The sequence below is a fragment of the Siniperca chuatsi genome, linkage group LG12 (genome assembly GCF_020085105.1).
Source record: "Siniperca chuatsi isolate FFG_IHB_CAS linkage group LG12, ASM2008510v1, whole genome shotgun sequence".
Classification (NCBI taxonomy): Eukaryota; Metazoa; Chordata; class Actinopteri; order Centrarchiformes; family Sinipercidae; genus Siniperca; species Siniperca chuatsi.
In genome coordinates this window covers 15,540,868-15,559,334 of record NC_058053.1, presented here as the reverse complement: position 1 = coordinate 15,559,334, position 18,467 = coordinate 15,540,868, and the positions used below count along the sequence as shown (strand labels likewise).

Sequence of the window (18,467 nt, the reverse complement as noted above, 5' to 3'; positions counted from 1 at the left end):
ATGATGACAATTATTATTTTTGACAGGGAAGAAAAGAAAAACAGGGCTCATTCAGCAAATAACAAATACGTAATATATATCAAGTCAATCTTGTGCTTTGGTCACTTTCAGTGTAGCAGGTGAGCCTTGTGTCTTTTATGTCTAAACTAACATGTGTAAAACATGAATTATTGTTTCAATTCAAGTTGGCTCCTTTTATTTAATCAGGCTAAAGAGGAGGGGTGGGGGAGGGAAAAGTTTGAAAACCTCTGGCCTACAAAATGCCAGAAACTAGTGAAAAATGTCCATCACAATTCCCCAGATCCTAAATTGATATCTTTAAATTCCTTGTTTTGTCAGATTAACAGTCCAAATTCCAAATATATTCAAGTTGCAATAATAAAATTAATGTCAAAAACGTATTAAATACAGCAGATTGAATTAAATCGTGACAGGAATAACATGTTGTATTATCTGCTTTTAGGAGCATGTACAGTACAAATGTTGCCATGCCGAAGCTTTGCAGGAGACCTTGATAGTCCTCCTTCCAAAGCTAAGTCTTTGATGTAGCGGTTCATTCTGACTCTAGGATTGGAGTCTCTCATTTAAGCTGTTCTTCTGGGAGAGCTCATCACGCTGCAGCCAGCTGCTCTGAATCCAGATCCTACTGATCACCTCTAATGGCCTGCATGAGGCACAGAGCCACAGTCCCAGGAACCCGCTCTGGCTGCATCCTCACATTTACACACAGTTCAGACACACCAACAAGGACCAGGGGTTCACACTAAACTGAAAACAGTCTGGATAAACAACCTTTTTTGTTATCCTAATGGTGTGTATACAATTACCGATCCAATCAGCGTTACTGCATTGGGCAGGTGTCTGTCTACACATTCACAGTAATTAGTCTAGCAATTAGGCACATAATACAGGGGACAGATCAGGGCCGTGGTTACAACAACAATGTGTTTAGAGCACATTTACTAAAACTTCCATACATGTAAACTGTGAAGAACTTTCAAGGTTCGTATTAAATTAACATAGTTAACATCTGCAGTATTTGTATGGAAATGTAACTGTTAAATTGGAGTACTTGAAAAGACAACATTGCACAAAATGAGAAGTTATCAGCTGTGGGTGATCACAACAGCACAGAAGCACCGAGGAATTATGTCTGACCATAAAGTCTTCCTGTTGTTACTGTGCATTTTACTTCCTCTCTTCTGTATGATATTTTGGTACGCTATCCCAGTTTCCAGTAAAAAGAGAACTAGGCGATCTCTCTTCCCCCAAGACATACCCTTCTTGAATAAGTGATTGCACTCTGCTCAGAGCACAGAGAGAGACTACTTTAAAGCTCCATACACAGTAGAAGTATGAAAAATGTTCAGGCTGCGTTGATTAGAAAAGCCTGCATCAGCATCAAATCTGTAACGTTATGTTTTAGGTTTTCAGCCGATCTCTGTAAAGAAAATTAATCAGCAATAATTCTGATAATTTTTCAAAATGTCAAATAGTGTCTGTTTTCAGCTTTGGACCACTGGTCGGACAAAACAAGGCATTTGAATACATCATCTAGGGCTCCGGGAACCTGGCATAGACATTTTTCACCAAACGATTAATTACTTATGAGCACACACGTACCTTGGGTTCACGTACAACACTCGAGGCAGGTTGGGGGGACTCAATGGCAGCTGGGGGAGGAAATGTTCGCACAGTGGGCTCCCGGGGAGATCGCACAATCTCGTTCTGTCGGTAAAGCCGGTGATGACGCAACTTGGACACCCAGGCATCAAAGATGTCTTGAGATTTGACCTAAAGAAGAACAGAAGAGGACAGACAGCTTTAAACCTCATGTTTATCAACATTTAAATGACAATATTGACTCTTTCTGTCACTGTTACCTTCAGGTGATAGATATGCTCCTCAGTGTCCAGGTCGATGCGACGGGCCCTCTTCTTGATGGACATGACTGAGAGGCCGACGTCGATGCTGCCATGAAGTTTGCCTTTTTGGATCTAAGGCAAGTGATGGACACATATGTTTTCAGTTTAGTCAACAGTTAATCAAATCATTTGTAAATTTTGTGCACACATCATTTTTATCCGTAATTACATTTACGACAAACTTCTTTCACAACATAAAGTCTGGAGAAACCAAATAATCCTCCATGCTGTTGATCACTTGTACTCACTTTAATGTTTCGGTCTTCAGACCTTTATCAGGTAAAATTTGTTTAGCCAAACAGCTAGAGCCGAAACGATTAGCTGATTGATTGACTATTTACAGAAATGATAAAATAACTATTTTGATAAGTTCCAACCAGGGCTAAGTGTACGCCAGGGGCTCCTTTTGCAGTTACCAGTGGGTACTTGGAAATATTGTGGAGTATTTTACCTAATTTGAAAATAAACTTATTAACTTAAAATTATAATTTGGTAAAAAAAATATATATATCCACATGTAGAATGAAAATAAACACACAAATAAGATTACAAATTGGTGTGATGCTGACACAGTTTTAAAAAAATGTTGATGTAATGAATAAACGATTGAAATGTCCACCACAAGTGATGGTAATACAAATGAAACCTGACAAACGCTAATGAAAAAAGGAAGAATTTATTTTTTCCAGGAACACTACATCTTGTATTGTAGCAATATCCACTTTTATGTAAGTAATAGTGATAAATAACATCAAGTTTAAACAAACACATTTGGAAGATGACAGATGATGTTGATAAAGGGGTACTTGAGATCATCTGATAGGAATGTACGTCAGGCAAAAAAATATTGTAAACCACTGATTTATGTAATTTGTCAAGCAGAAATAAGATTCATTCGCTGATTCGAGCTTCTCAATTGTAAAGTTTTGCTGCTTTTCTTTGCCTTAGATGATAGTAAATTAATATCTTTTGGCTTTAGACAAAACAAGTAAGATGTCTTTTTGGGCTATTTTCTTTCTTTTTTTTAAAGATAATTGTTTGTGGGCATTTTCCCTTTTACTGGATAGTTGACAGTGGAGAGGCAGACAGGAAACAACGGGAGAGAGAGAGAGGGGAGTCTGACATGCAACAAAGGTCCTCTAGTTGAACTGAACCATGGACGTTGCAGGTATGTGGTATGAGCATTAATCATTCAATCAACTATTTAAAGAAAATAATCAGAAAATTTAATCAAATTAAGCTGTTAGTTGCAGCCTACAGACAGAAGTGGCACTTAGGAACTTGATGAAGGTCTGAGGACCGAAACATTGTTAATAAAGTTATCCACAGTCGTGTTACATTTCCACTTTAAAATTCTAGCTTTCCTGCCAAGTGACATGACCTCATGTCGACCCGTGTTGCAGATGTTTCTGCTGACTCATTGCCAAGCCAAGCTGATGTCAGGCCAGGCTGCCCTGTTTCTGCCTGTGGGTTATAGTCAGGGTTACTTACATCAATGGGGGACTTGGAGTACTTCAGGATACCATTGTCCAGAACAAAAAAACGCTGCGGAGAGAATAAACACAAAAATAATATGTTGGTTAAATAGCAGGAAGGGCAGACGTTTAATATAGATCACATTGGACCTGTTTATATTGTGGATTCAATACAAATGCAAAGCCATCTTCCGTTTATTCACTCATAATTAGCTATAGGACATTGGCTCTGTGTGTTCTGTGGTGCTGTAAGTTCAAATATATGCTAACAACAGGGACTGGTTTCCACTGGTACTCAAGTTTTTTGCGAAAACGGCAGTTAAGCTGATGCTGAGACTTCAAAGGAAATATCCAGTGTGCTTGCGGAAGAGGCCCAGAGAGGGTAGAGGAAGGTGCGTGATAAGGGGAACTTCTTTCAAGCAATAGCACTTTACTAGACAGCAAACTGTTTACCATTCTAGGAGCGGCTGTGTTTGAAAGTGTTTTTCCAGCAACAAAAGCTTTCGTGTCTCGCTTTTCCTGTGGATCTTACCTTGTGCCAGCCTTTCAGGGGCCATTTCCGCTTCTTCAACATAAAACCCTCGTGTTTATCAGGCCTCTGGACGTTGCTCTGACCAATTTTCAGCCCCTCAATGATTTCCCAGCTGTCTGCCTCCTAGAGAGGAATAAAAATACAGCGCGGTGTCAGAACTAATACACTCACTCCTCCAGAATAAGAAGAATAACAGGAGATACACTTGCTGTAATAAAAAGAAAAGATGCTCCAGTCATGTCCACAGTCTGATAGACAGAAGAAAACAACAGGAATACACTCAACACTTCTTAATTTTTCCCCCCTGTGCTACACATTTAAAGAAAAACTGCCCCATTTAAATTCCTCCTGCTCCCTCAGCATTTCCACACCATTAGCTTTCTCCTGACTGTGCTCTTCCTGCTTCTAGTGGGTCTGTAAATCAAAGTGACGCCTCTGGAGTATAGGGACGGCAGGGTGAGGCAGGGACAGGTAAGACGGCACACCGTTGTCCCACGGGGGGCACTAGGAATCATGGGATCACAGCAAAATGTCTAGGAACAAATAAGGATCATCACCATCCAGCTGTACTGGCCTCACATGATCCATTCAGCGTCTGTCAGAGGTTATTTTGTGTGCAAGTTCTAATTTTTTTGTACTGACATGCTTACTTTCCCTACACCTGTCTCATCTACTTGTACATGTTAGCAGGGCTGCATCACCATAATCAATTAGTCGACTAACTGGTTGTTAGGGTTCTTGGTTAACCAAATATTTGTTTTCTAAATGTAAATAATGTGCAAAAAAAAAAAAAAAAAAGTTTTTGTATGGTCTCAGTTAACTGAAAATGTGTTTTTTAGGGGTATTGATTTGCTAAAAATTTGTTTTAATTTTATACTTATATCCACTTTGTACTTAATTTATCTTGCCTGTATTATAGTGTATTATATTCTGATATGCTTAGAACTTCTATTCCTGTGTGCACTGACGTGATAGTGAGCTGCTGTAACAAAAGAGTTTCCCCTCGGGGATCAATAAAGTATTTCTGATTCTGATTTTTGAATGGTCTTTGTTGACTAAAATTAGTTTTGTATTATCTTGGTACCCAAACACTTTACCTAAAGTCCCCCTATTTAGCATTTATAAGCAGTATGTTAAGATTTAATAAATCGTCTATAACACACTCTAATTTAGTTGTAAGCAAATATAAGTGTTTCTGAATATATTTGTCAACAACTACAACAACTCCTCCTGTGGGCACTCATAAGAGGCAGGTGTATAAACAGATAATGAAAGACATTATAGTAAAACACAGTTGTAATAAGGGGAAGTTATGATTGTTAACAAATACTGTAGATTAATACTTAAATTAACACTTAAATACGTCCCTATAGCTGCGTACAACTACATTATACTGTGTCAAATCATTTATTAAATGTTAGTGTACTGCTCCTACATGCTAAATGGGGTGGCTTAAAGTAAAGTGTTACCCTAAAAATTAGTTTTTTTTTGTTTTTATGCGGAATGGGCAAATAATAGTAAATAAGTGTTAGAGAGTCAAATCTCTGGCATCACACTAATATTCACAAATATGCTTTGATCTTTAATAAGCACTACATTGAAGATTATATTATCTGCAGAGGGACAATAATACTGAAGATACACTTTGACAGATATTTCAATTCATGTAAATAAATGGATTACTTGAAGAAATCCTATGACTATAATTTCATAGAAAAGGCCTGTAGCTCAGTTGGTAATTCCCTACATTTCTCAGAGTGCGGTCCTGAAAACGTATTTTTAAACTCCCGCAAACTTTTAACTTTGACTGTTGCTTATTTGATCATTAATATTTAATGTAATAGAGAAATACTTTAAACAAGCCCTATGAAATAGTCCTGCAACTGTATTTATCTCTGTGTTAAACATGTAGCTGGAGAAAGCAACCGTGTAATCAATAGCCCATCAAGAGTCAAGAAAAGGTGAGAGTGGAAACTTTTTTCACAACGCAACTAATCTTCTGACTGCACTGCATTACGGTCTACCAGTATTGTTGTAAAAAGCGGTAACATTGAGTACTCTGCTGAAATATCTCAGTGTGACATGAAGTCACCTATTTTTGGCCAGTTATCAATCAGATTAAGTAAAATATTAATAAAATGGAATGCAACTAAATGTAATATTGGTGAAGTAGGTCAGATGTTTAATTTCATACTTGAATCAACCTTTCAGGCAAAACCCACAACTTAACATGCACAAGCTTCTCTGGAAAACCAAATAACAGCCTGTGGCTCTTAACTGCACGGTGTGATGTTGCAACCTTCAAGACAGCTTGCTGGGTGTGCGTTATGACACCCGACCTTGGATTGCAGGACACTTAACAAAAGGAGACAACAGCTTGTTTAATCTAATGACCAGGCGAACATATCTGTCTGGTAATGAGGTCATGTTTCTCCACTGACGACAGCCCCTCCTTTCAGTGGCCCTGTGCAACTGAGGAAGTGGAGGAGCTCAACTTCATTAGCAAAATATACCTCACCATTCAAAGCAATCATATCGTAAAAGGTAGCGGTCCACTCACTATGCTCGAAGCAATTTGGTCGTTATCAGTTGAACAACTCAACTGTATGATGTTGCCTGTGAGATGATCAAAACATCAACGCTTCTATATATATAACATAACACTCTCTGACAGGCAATAACAAGCAGCAGCCTGTGAGAAACCCTTTAGACAAACTTCCTGTGTGTTATCTGCAGGATTATAAACACACATTCAACTGGCTCTAAATTCATAAATCAATACAACACTAAATAAAGAATGGCTCATGCTGCAAATATTGCAACTCAGTGCACTTTCCTGGGCATTGTTTTAAGATCCGAACCATCAACAATATAAATCAACAAATTCCTCATGGGGAACAGTCCACACAACCTCTGGCTCCACGTAAATACCAAAGTTTATGCCAACTATCGGTTTATATGGAAATTGCTGCTACAGTCAGAAAATTTGCTTTCGTTATTTGACCCTGATAACAGAACTGAATTAAGCCAAAGTGATTTCCTGCACTCTGCTCACATTCATTGATCTCACTGCAGAATAATTTAATGCTGAATGAGCCGGTCCCTCTTGTTGAGTTTACCCCTTTAATAAAGGATCTTGTGGCAGACTACTCAGTCTTGAGGCTGTCAAGATTTAAAAAACTTTGTTCCATGAGACTGTGCGTTTGATACTGGATAACTCTGACTTGATTTAGGTTTTTGCCTTTGTACTTCTTTTCCATGTCTCCCATGAAAAAGACTCATATCATATCAGTGGAACGACATGGTTAGATGCCAGTATATTTTTAAAAAAAGGACAGTGAAGAGTAAACACTTGTTTAACTCCAATCATCAAGTCAATGTAACAGTCTGCCTGTGTCAGTTTCATAGGCAGAGCCTTACGGTATCCACCACCTGCAGTGACACTCAGCACTATAGTACAGTAGGCCTTTTAATGCTGCAGTGAATCAAACTATTACAGTTAAGGTCTCTCTGAGCAGGAGAAAGGACAAACACTCCTTGGGGACACCTTAGGCTAAATCAGCGCTATAAATATCAGTACACCTCTGATGACAAGTTTCTCTTACACATCTGCTTCTCCCACAGACACTGATCTACGTGTAGAGTAAGGGTCTCTACTGCTGCTGACTGCTGAAATATTGTAGGACTAACTTTTATAAGATACAACACAACCAATTTCAGTTTATTTGCTACTTTACCCTTAGTGTATTCACAGTGCAATAAAACATAATGATGTAATAAAAAAAGTGATAAAAATAATGAAACAGACGAATTCCTTCGATCTTTCATGGGAGTTCTAAATCTAAGGGGCTTATATAATCACTGATTACCCAAAAGAAACAAAATAAAGGTCAGAAAATTATTGTATTGAGCAAGATACAGTCACAGTTTACAGAGGACATCTACGGATTTTATTATATTACATTATCTTGAGATAAAAAGTTAATTATCTTGTTATCTAAGGATTATGTTCTTATGTTACAACAGATTGTTTTCTTGAGATAACAGAAAAAATATCCCGCTTTCACAAGAAAACAAAAGGTTGTTTCTGAGATAATTAACTCATGATCTTGAGAAAACAACCTGTAGTTTTTTCAAGATCAGTATCCCATTACAAGTAAAGCTGCAACGATTAGTCAATTTATCGATGGAAAATTAATTGGCAACTATTTTGATAATCGATTAATGTTTAAGTCAGTTTTTTGAGCAAAACTGCCGAATATTTGATGGTTCAAGCTTCTCAAATGTGAGGATTTGTTACTTTTCTCCGTTTTATGTTATTGTAAATTGAATATCTTTAGGTTTTAGACTGTTGGTCAGAAAAGAAAAACAAGACATTTGAAGACGTCACCTTGGAATCTGGAAAAATGTAATGGCCGTTTTTCACTATTTTCAGACATTTTATAGTCCAAAAGATGTATTGATTAATCAAGAAAATAATCAACAGAATAACTGATGGTGAAAATAATCGTTAGTTGCAGCCCTAGTTTCAAGAAAACAACTTTGTTGTCTTGAGCTAATTATTATTTTTTTGTTCCATATAGACAACTAAATCTTACAGAGTGCAATATGGTTAGAGATTATGGGTGGGGTCGTCCGAGGCTATATGAGGGTAAAAATGGGTTTCTTATATCAGAATGAAGCATGTTTCTGTCTTGAGGACAGGAAAATGACTGTACCATCATGCTGCCTACTTCTCTGGCTTGATTATTAGCAACAAACACAACAGATTTCTGTTTAGTACTATTAACTTAGCTTGTAAATCCTTCTCTTCCTGTCATTCCTGCCTCATCTTCTATGCACTGTGAAAACTTCTTATAATTTTTTGTTGGCAAGATCGATGGTTTGAGGTCCAATTCTACCATGACTGTTTTACCCTTTGCACCATTCTGCCGTCCTATTTTACTGTCTGAATTTGCCCCTGTCTCCCTGCAGATCCTTTTTGACACTGTAGCTCATATGTGTCCCTCCTCCAGTCCCTGTGATAAAGTTCCCACGAAATTTCTAAAATCCGTCCTTCTTGTCTTAGGTCCCAGCCTGCTCGCTATCATCAACAACTCTCTCACATCTGGGTCTGTACCTGACTATTTTAAAATTGCCAGTGACCATGCCACTTATTAAAAAACCTTTTCTAAGCTACCCTTCATATCCAAAATCCTTGAAAAAATCATTACAGACTAACTCCTGACATTGGTTGAGGGTCATAAAACCTTTGATAAATTTCAATGTGGCTTTCGTCACAATCATAGTACTGAAACTGTATTACTAAGGGTGACAAACGACATTCTTATGCATGCCAACAAACTGGACTCTACTGGACTTGACTACAGCCTTTGAAACCATTGATCATGCCATTTTACTTGATAGGTTACATCACTGGGTTGGCATTTCTGGTACAGCTATAAACTGGTTTAATTCTTATTTGACTAATAGATATTTTAATGTTTGTATCGATAATCATGTGTCCTCCTCAACTCCCCCACTGTGTGGAGTTCCTCAGGGGTTGGTCCTTGGACCAATACTCTTCTCATTGTACATGCTTCCTCTGGGTCATTTGTTCAGCCGCTTTCATGAAATGGCATATCACTGTTATGCTGATGATACACAGATCTGTTTCTCTGCCAAACCCAAATAACCTGAATCAACTGTCCTTACTCCACAATTGCTTAGCTGCCACCAAAGATTGGATGTCTCATAATTTCCTCCACCTAAACCCTGACAAAACACAAGTTATTTTAATTGGACCCGATAACTTGCAAGTTGACCAGTATATGACTTTTGACCATCATGTTATTAAGCTTGTCCAGACCTGTTTTCTTCAGCTAAGAAATAAAGAATATCGCTACAATCAGATGTATGTTGTCTTCTACAGATCTGGAACTGTTAATTCATACTTTCATTTTCTCCCATCTAGATTATTGTAATTCCCTCTACACGTGCCTCAGTCAAGCTGCTCTAAATCGTTTACAGTTGGTCCAAAATGGAGCTGCCAGGCTGCTAACTAGAACTAGCCATCGGTCCCACATTACCCCTGTTCTTGCATCCCTCCACTGGCTTCCTGTAAAATTCAGAATAAACTACAAGATTTAGTTGATTACATATAAAGCTCTTCATGACCTTGCCCTCAGTTACATTTCTGATCTCCTCGTTCCTCATTCCACTTCTCGACCACTCAGATCCTCAAATCTCTGCCTTTTATCCATCCCCCGCTTTAACCTCAAAACAAAAGGTGATCGTGCCTTTGCTGTTTTAGCCCCAGCCCTCTGGAATCATCTTCCACAAACATCAGATTTGCTGAGTCTTTGGACTGCTTTAAGCTGCTTCTAAAAACCCATCATTATAGGCAAGCTTTTTTATAGATCTGGTAATCCCTGTCTTATGTTTTGGTTTGTTTCACTTTGGTTTTGTGCTGTTTTTTTGTATTGTAATATATCTTTATTTATTTATTCATTTATATTTTCTGTGTCTGTGTATGTGTGAAGCACTTTGTAACTGTGTTTTTAAAAAGTGATAAACAAATAAAGCTTTACTTACTTACTTACTTAACTATGGAGATATCCTTTACTCATCACTGTTTAGTATATGAAAAAATAGGCTGATCCTCACTAGCAACAAGAAGAGAACTATATTCTATAATTTTTATTTAGAAAAGGTCTCTTGCAAACACTGCCTCAGTATATCACTTATCTCATTTACTTCACTTCTCAAATTTAAAACCACTGCTCACAAGAACAGATCTCAGTACTGACTCTAGTTACCCCTGGCGTCCATTACTTTGCACCTTATAAATGGAATGAATTATTAATGTCTCATCCCACTGACTTTAAACTCTGAATCTATTTAGTGACAGTGACAGTTATCTCTGGTGCTGTATGTGCTTTTGTTAAGTCTGGCTATGTTTGTTTTTCTTTGTCTTTCTCTGCTGTACTCAGGTCTCTCTTGCAAAAGGGAACTTGATCTCAATGAGATTACCTGATTAAATAAAGGTTATAAATGAGGGTGGATGGTGGGGGGAGGGACAGTAGGTGAAGGTAGTGGAGAGGTGGAGGTGGTAGGTGGTGTCTATGGCAATCTGTGAGTGTTGATAAATCTCTAAATAACCTCTTAATATTTTAGATGACCTTCATTCAATCGTAAGAGTTAAGACATTTCAAGTCTTTTCACTGTATGTGTGTATCTTTTATGTTTTTTTACAACTAGCCTTATCACTATGTATCTGTGTTGTCTACAAAATACCAAATACTAAATAATTAAAACTGCAACTTACAGTATGTGGTCTCCTGTTGTACTTGCCTAAGAATATACAGTACAATGAAACTCTACTCCTCGATAGAATAACTGTAACATGTTCCCACCTTGTCTTCCACAATCACCACTGAACAATGATAATCTAGCAATTAATAACCACAGAGGAATTGTTGTGGATGGATTTCACTGCAGTGTCTGGCTGGTTCAGCACTAAAGCTTAGAGTAGGAGGGTGGCTGCCCACATGGATGAGAAGTTAACACCCTGAGAGAGTGTGTATAAGCAGTCTCATGCTCAGATTCAGTTACAGGCCTACAGTCCACATGTGTGACCTGCTGACTTGTAGGAGAGATACTGCGGATGATTCAATGAAAACATCTTTGGATAACTGAGGAAGATGAGGGGAAATATGGCTGTGTTGAGGGATTTACTGAAACATTCTTGATCTTGGAGAAAAAAATTCACTCAAGGTCCACTTACTAGCTTTTGGACCATGGGTTGAATTTGTTTGTTAACTGAAAAGAACAAGAAAAAGGTAAAGAAAAAAGGGTTTCAACAGGAACAGACCATTTATAGACCAGCAATATTTATATAAAAACAAATGATAAATGGGTATTTTTATGTATTTTCTTTAAAACACACTCAAAGTAAAAAGATCTTTTTTTTTAATGATTAAAAAGAAAACACTCATTCAGCCAACCTTTCTTAGCAGGTGGTTCCAACGCCTATACATTGTGATGAGAGGGGCCTGACTTTGTCTTCTTTTCAGTCTAGATTTTGGACCAATAAATAGTGATCCCTGGAGAAAATTATATTATCACTTGAGTTTCAATCTGACTCTGAATCCAGGACTTTTTATAAGCCACAATCTCCTCACATTAAGCAATATAGAAAAGCGGTTAAGGTGGTTTATGTCATGGAGAAGATCATGGAAAAAGAATATTTTATAATCAGACATGTCAAACCAACACATAAGACCCTATTAAATTACATTTTTAAGAAAGACGTCTGTACAGGAGAGAGAAGATACTGATTTATGCCGCTGTCAGTGCAAGTGCTCCATCATTCTTTCATCTACAGTAACATCACTATGTTCTGGTCATTACCATAAAAACAGCCACTATCTGATCTTAGAGCAACTGATAATCGCATAATTGATTTCTCCACTCTCATAAATCAAAAGGGACCTTTCTTAAATATTTGCCATGAACACAGCGTGTGACTTCTATCTCTAAGCTGAAAACATCTAACCAGGAAATGACAAGCAGCAAGAGAAAAACTTGATAGTTGCAGCGACATCCTGAATCAAGATGTGTCAAAGTGTATGTGTGTGTGTGTGAGAGAGAGAGTCTGTGCTTACTGCAGGTGGTGCCTTTAATTGCTCTCATGAGGGTCTCCAGAGTGAACAGTAGTCGTCAGCAGAGGGGAAAGTGACATGTATTGATTTGAAAATGGGGGCTGGATCTCATTAAGGCTTTCCTCCAACAAAATGCCCAGCTCTCATTTTTCCTCAAAAAGCTGAGGCCCAGCCAAGCTAGTTTAGGTCTTTTCTCAGCATCTACTGTGCTTCCTCAGGATGTCCCTAGGGAAGATGTACTGTCCCGCATATTCTCTACAGCGGCCTACCGACATAATATCACTGAAAAGTCCCTGCAGAGAACACACTAAGCAGACTAAGAAAAGCAAGAAAAGCAAGAAAACACTATTATTAAGGTTAATACACAATGAAAGTGCAGGTATAACTTTGCTTTATGTCAATAAAGATCAGAGACACTTAACTATGCTGGAGACGTCCTTGCAAATTAGTGTTTTCAAAGAATCAATTTTATAATAATAATAATAATTTATAAAAGTCCTTTCTTGACCTTCACACATGATGAGCACATCACACAATTTGCCCAGTCGTCACAAAGATCATGTAATATGATTGAAAGCTCCAAAGCTACTAAATGGAACTTGTGGTAAGATTTTATTTTTAAATTACTATTTCCAAGGTCAAGAATGAACTTTTAATCTCAGATTTTAAGATAACATGAATGTGAAAAATGGAAATTTGAGTTATAAAAATGTTATGACAACTGGGCAAACTATCTGCTGAGGAATATCGTGTTATACAATCAAAAGCTCCAGAAAAAAGCTACTAAAAAAATTGTGTTAAGATTGTTTTGCCAAAGTTAATAATAATCTATTATTAGCTTATCATTGTGATGGGGTTAAGGGCCTTGCTCAAGGACACCACAGTGGTGGTAATGAGGGAGGGGGGAAAGTTGTTTTTCACTTTTCCCCACCCAGATTTATCCTGCCAGTCCGGTGGATTGAACTGACGACTTTCCGGTCACAAGCTTGCATTTCTAAAGAATGTGGTTGAGGTGTAATTTATTCATTTCTCCCTTGTCCTGATCTAACAACACAGGTGAGGGAGGTGTCGGTGGAGGGCAACGGGCCTCTAAGGCTTCGCATCATGCCATATTCATTAAGTTGCAGCAACTTTTGAGCAACCAATCAAATCAAAATAACTGTAACTAAACCCTGCCACACTTCCTCAGTTTCACTCAGAAAGACACTTTCACTTCCGTTTCTTAAAAGGTACTTAGAACTATGAGACATATTTCCTTTCTTTCCTTGTACATTTTTATAATGGCTGTGAGCTAAAACCCTGAGACAGCTGAATCGAAAAGAAGAGGATTTGTAACTCTAACTGTGCTTTTGAACAACACACCTGTCTCTGTGGTTGATTGATCAAGTGTCTGGATTGCCCACAGGTACATCACAGCATCATTTAGAGAACACTGCTAAGTCATAACACAAAACAGCTGCAACAATCAACAACTAATTCCCAGTTAAATTCTTGATGTGCTGTTGATTCCTTCAATACACCACTGACTATACTGAGGTCTTGATCAAGCAGGTGTACAAAATCAAGGGAATCTACTGGAGAAAGACTTCATTTTTTGTTGTCTGTCTTGGTGGCTGCCTCTTTGGTTAGTACCTGACTTCATTAAACACATTAAAAGAGAATAAGAAAAGAAGTGCTAACAGATAACCTTGCTCTCAGATTAAGCTGGCTTTAAGATTATGGAGTGTCTGGGAAATGAAATGCTGAACTCTTTCACCCATGAAGGCATTGTTATCAAAAGAAAGTAGGCGACATTAAAGAAAGGAACAATGAACAGAAGCATTTTAAGGGTTAACCGTCTGCCTCATCAAGCAGCAGGCTATCGACTGTGTGCTTCAAACAAGCTCCATTTCTCAAACCAGCTCTCTTTTCTGCTCACAGAGCCATCTCCCGTGGACACAAGCTGGGCTCCCACACAGCATACCAGAGCGTGCCACATGTTCAGTGGAGCACCAAGCCTCCGCCTGTCCCTCATGAAATATTCATCACCCAAGGCCGACGGAAAAGCTGTGATGTCAGAGATTCCAGTTTCAGTGTCCTGTTTCTGCGCGACCACAGTGACACAGCAGCTCAGTGAGGTAAAGAGGGCTGGGGGCTTCAGGTGGCTTACTGCTGGGGTTAAGTTTAAGCACTTGTCCTGTGAACTGTGAAATAAGAGTATATCTCATTGTTTACCATGCCAGGTTTTTACTTACTAACCAGGGAATTAGGGCTGCTCTATCTTGGCTGATTAGTCATCTAATCAGTTGATAAGGTCTTGTAAGGTTGATAGTCGATTAGTCTTTTTTCAAATGGACTTTTCACAGGGAATAAACGTTCTGTATGCCTGAATTCATCTGCAGAGGGAAAACAGAGAACCAATTTGACAGATTTGACTTATCAATTAGTCAGAGGGATCCTATGATTATTAAGCTGTTTAACCCAGAATTAGTTGCGCCGAATTAGAATGTGGCTGAATTTCTGCCAAATCGCTTGTCGTTCAATTTGAGAGGGGTCATGAAATCTGATTAATTTTCCGATCGATCAGTAATCTGGCTATTGGACAACTGGATGGATCTGGCATGAAATTTTGGAGCACTATCGGTGTGGTTATTGTAGTCTTGACTGAGACTGTGCTGTGATAGAAATAAAACGGAACTTCAATGCAATCTGTCAATATTTGTCTTTTCTCTTCCTGCTTTGAGCTAACAGTAGAATTCATGAAGTAATGCTGCTTTTCTGTTTTTATCAACATTTTTGAGGATGCAGTCCTCTCTTTTGAATAAACTTTATTGGAACTGTCATTGTGCAAAACTATGTTTATGTTCAGTGTGAGCACCCACGTTCTGAACGGTCAATTAATCTGTACAGGGTGAGCATAGAGGTGATATGTTTTGGCCGTGTAGAAAGGCAGAATAAAACATGTTTACTCAATGTACAAGATTAATAAAAACGTATAGTGTCTGCCCAGCTTTAGTAAACAAAGAAAGTCTGAAGTCGTACACTAACTGCATACATAAAACTTATGCAGGGTTTGCAGAGATAATTTGGGGCAGCTCCATTTGTTTTATTTCAAATGGTGATGCTGGATGATCGTAGTTGATTTTATAAAATCTGACTAGGTCATCACATAATAGTTTTGACAGTTTTTGTTTCACCCACTAAAACTGCTGACTTATTATTTAATATTTCCTGGCAGGCCCAGCTTTTCTGTTGCATAAACTGTCTCACAAGAGGATGGCACTGACAGAAGACTGCAGCAACCCAAAATAATATTCACTCCTCCCTTTATTACCTCTGCTCAAGTTACATCCATTCAAAGTGCTGCTATCCCTAGAAACTATTTCTAGATGGATTTCTCCTGGGGCCTGGCAACTACCTGTCGGCTGTCGCGCTGGGAAGAGGAAGAGGAGGAGGCGCTCTTGTGAACCGGTGTGGAGGTCTTGTTGACTGGCGTGGAGCTCCTCTCCTCAGAGCTCATGGTGCGGCCGTGGGGGCCTCGCTGGTAGTGTTGGTGGTGAGACATGGTGGGCACCGGTTGGCTCCGTGGACCTCCCTCAGCACTGGGCCCCGCAGATCAGAAACATCCTCTGACACGTTCTCACACTCACTGCTTGCTGTTCATCTGAAAAACAAAAGTCAGGAAGTTACACAATTGCATCTATCTACTTCACCTTCCTCATTCTATCGCAGTGCTGTTGTTTATACCATACACAAAGCCTCATTGTTTCTGATCAAACAACGCTTAGTCTAATTTAGTCACTGCTAGGCTTTCAGAACTATCCTCCATCAATTTCAATATGTTAATCTAAGTCACAGATGCTCAGTCGAGACGCCCTGAGCTCTTCTTTGAAGCATGGGTTTTTAAGATTCTTCTCATTACATGTGCATTACGTCCATTGTGTTATGCAAAATTGGTGCAGGAAATCCTCCCATTTGAGAAGCTGAAACTTGAGAAATTGTAGCATTTTTTCACTATTTTTGCTTGATAAATGACTGAAACAATTTATCAATTATCAAAATAGTTGCTGATTATTTTTATCTTGATTGATGAATCAAGTAATTGACTAATCGTTTCAGCTCAGAATCAGAATCAGCTTTAATGGCTAGGTATTTGTACACATACAACGAATTTGACTCTGGTTTTTCATTGCTCTCAATGTACATAAATAGAAATAGACATAAATACAGCTAAAAACAAGGACAACAAGGTAAACAAACACATAATCGTTTCAGCTCTAACCTATATTGACTTGAGCTGTGCGCCGCTCACCTACTTCATTTAAACGGCAAACAGAACATCTTTGAGGAGCTGCAACGATTAGTTGATCGACAACAAATGAATCAGCAGCTATTTAGATAATCGTTTAAGTAATTTTACCCAAACTTAGTCAGTCCCAGCTTCTCAAATGGGCGAATTGGCTGCTTTTCTTTGTCTTACATTAAAGTAAATTAGATATCTTTGGGTTTTTCACTGTTGCTCAGACAAAACAAATTTTTCACTGGCATTCACAAGCATTTTTCACTGTTTTCTGATATTTTACAGACCAAACAATTCATCGAAATCAATTAATGTAAATAATTCTTGGTTACAACATGCAACCCTACATCTTTGTACAAAACTCTGTTTATAATTAGGAAATGTGGTAGATCACCCTGTCAAGTTGACTGTAGTGACTGCCTCCACTGCAGAAGATTGAGATCATCCCACAGGACTGTGTTTGTAACATAAATCTTTAAACATCTAATTACCACAATGACAATGATGGTAATTAAATGAATATAAGAAAGCATCTATAGCTCTACTGTATGGTCATAAACCAGTGATAACTAGCTTATACCAGTTTATACACACAAGCCAAAGCTCCCAGAATAACAACATCCACTGGTTTAAACTATGAAACCAGTATGAAGTCAGTATTGGCAGGGCCATATCTTGACTAAATATGCTAGATTCAAAATGTCTGCTTAACCTTTTATACACATAGCAATAGGGAGTGCTCGTTTCCATCATTAGTCAGGGCACCGTGTTGCTCCATGCTGACACCCATAATACTGCCTGCAGTAGTGCTGAGTAATTGTCTGAGCTCTCAGAAGGTCTCAGCACTGATAAAACATACATCGATTGCAAGTTAGTAGAAAACAAGCAGATAAACAAATCCTGTTCAGTTTAGAAACTGAGACACTTAGTGAGATACTGGGGATGATATTGGTCCTTTACAAGGACAATATTTTTGAAAAAAATAATCAGCATAATCAATGTTAATAATGTGCCTTTTGGGGATAACATTCAGAAGATGCAGTATTTACATCCAAGAACAGGTTGAGGAACAGATATTAGTAATGTGGACATAATGAACAAAAAGTAAGAGGCATTTATTGTTCATTTTCACTCAGCAACCTTTAAAACCAGGAAAATACCAGATTTATGGGGCAGTTCCACAATAAATCATGTATAGAGGAAAGCACTGTTGCACTGGTGTAGTTTATTACCCTTGATCATAAAAAGTAAAGTACTGCACTTGGTGGTAGGACAAGCAGTATTTTCAGCCTGTGTGTAGTTACTCTATAATATAATATTCTGGTTAAATATAAAACTATTTGTTTATTAAGCGATCAGTTGAAAATAAATCAATTATTAATAATTGATTAATTGTCTAAAAAACATTTTAAGGCAAAAATGCTGAACATACCCAGGTTAGAGCTTCTCAATTGTGAGGATTTGCTCCAATTTTTCTCTTTTGAGATAGTAAACTGAGTATCTTTGGGTTTTGGACTGTTTGCCAGAAAAAAGGAAAAAAAAGAAATTTGATGACACTACCTTAGGCTTTAGGAAATTTTGATTGGTCTTTTCGCCATTTTCTGACATTTCATA

General features: G+C 38.1%; 1 protein-coding gene across 4 annotated transcripts in view; it reads right to left on the bottom strand.

Annotated features, from left to right (window-relative positions):
* Window positions 1-18,467, bottom strand: part of osbpl6 (oxysterol binding protein-like 6) — a 44,593-nt gene that overhangs the window by 18,264 nt on the left and 7,862 nt on the right. For all 4 annotated transcript variants that reach the window (XM_044215985.1, XM_044215986.1, XM_044215983.1 and 1 more), the window contains exons 2-6: window positions 15,972-16,217; window positions 3,933-4,055; window positions 3,417-3,470; window positions 1,884-1,997; window positions 1,624-1,794 (exon numbers count right to left, since the gene is read on the bottom strand). In XM_044215985.1, the coding sequence (XP_044071920.1) occupies window positions 1,624-1,794; window positions 1,884-1,997; window positions 3,417-3,470; window positions 3,933-4,055; window positions 15,972-16,118 (609 nt within the window). In that variant the 5' untranslated portion in view covers window positions 16,119-16,217. The remainder of the gene's footprint in view (window positions 1-1,623; window positions 1,795-1,883; window positions 1,998-3,416; window positions 3,471-3,932; window positions 4,056-15,971; window positions 16,218-18,467) is intronic.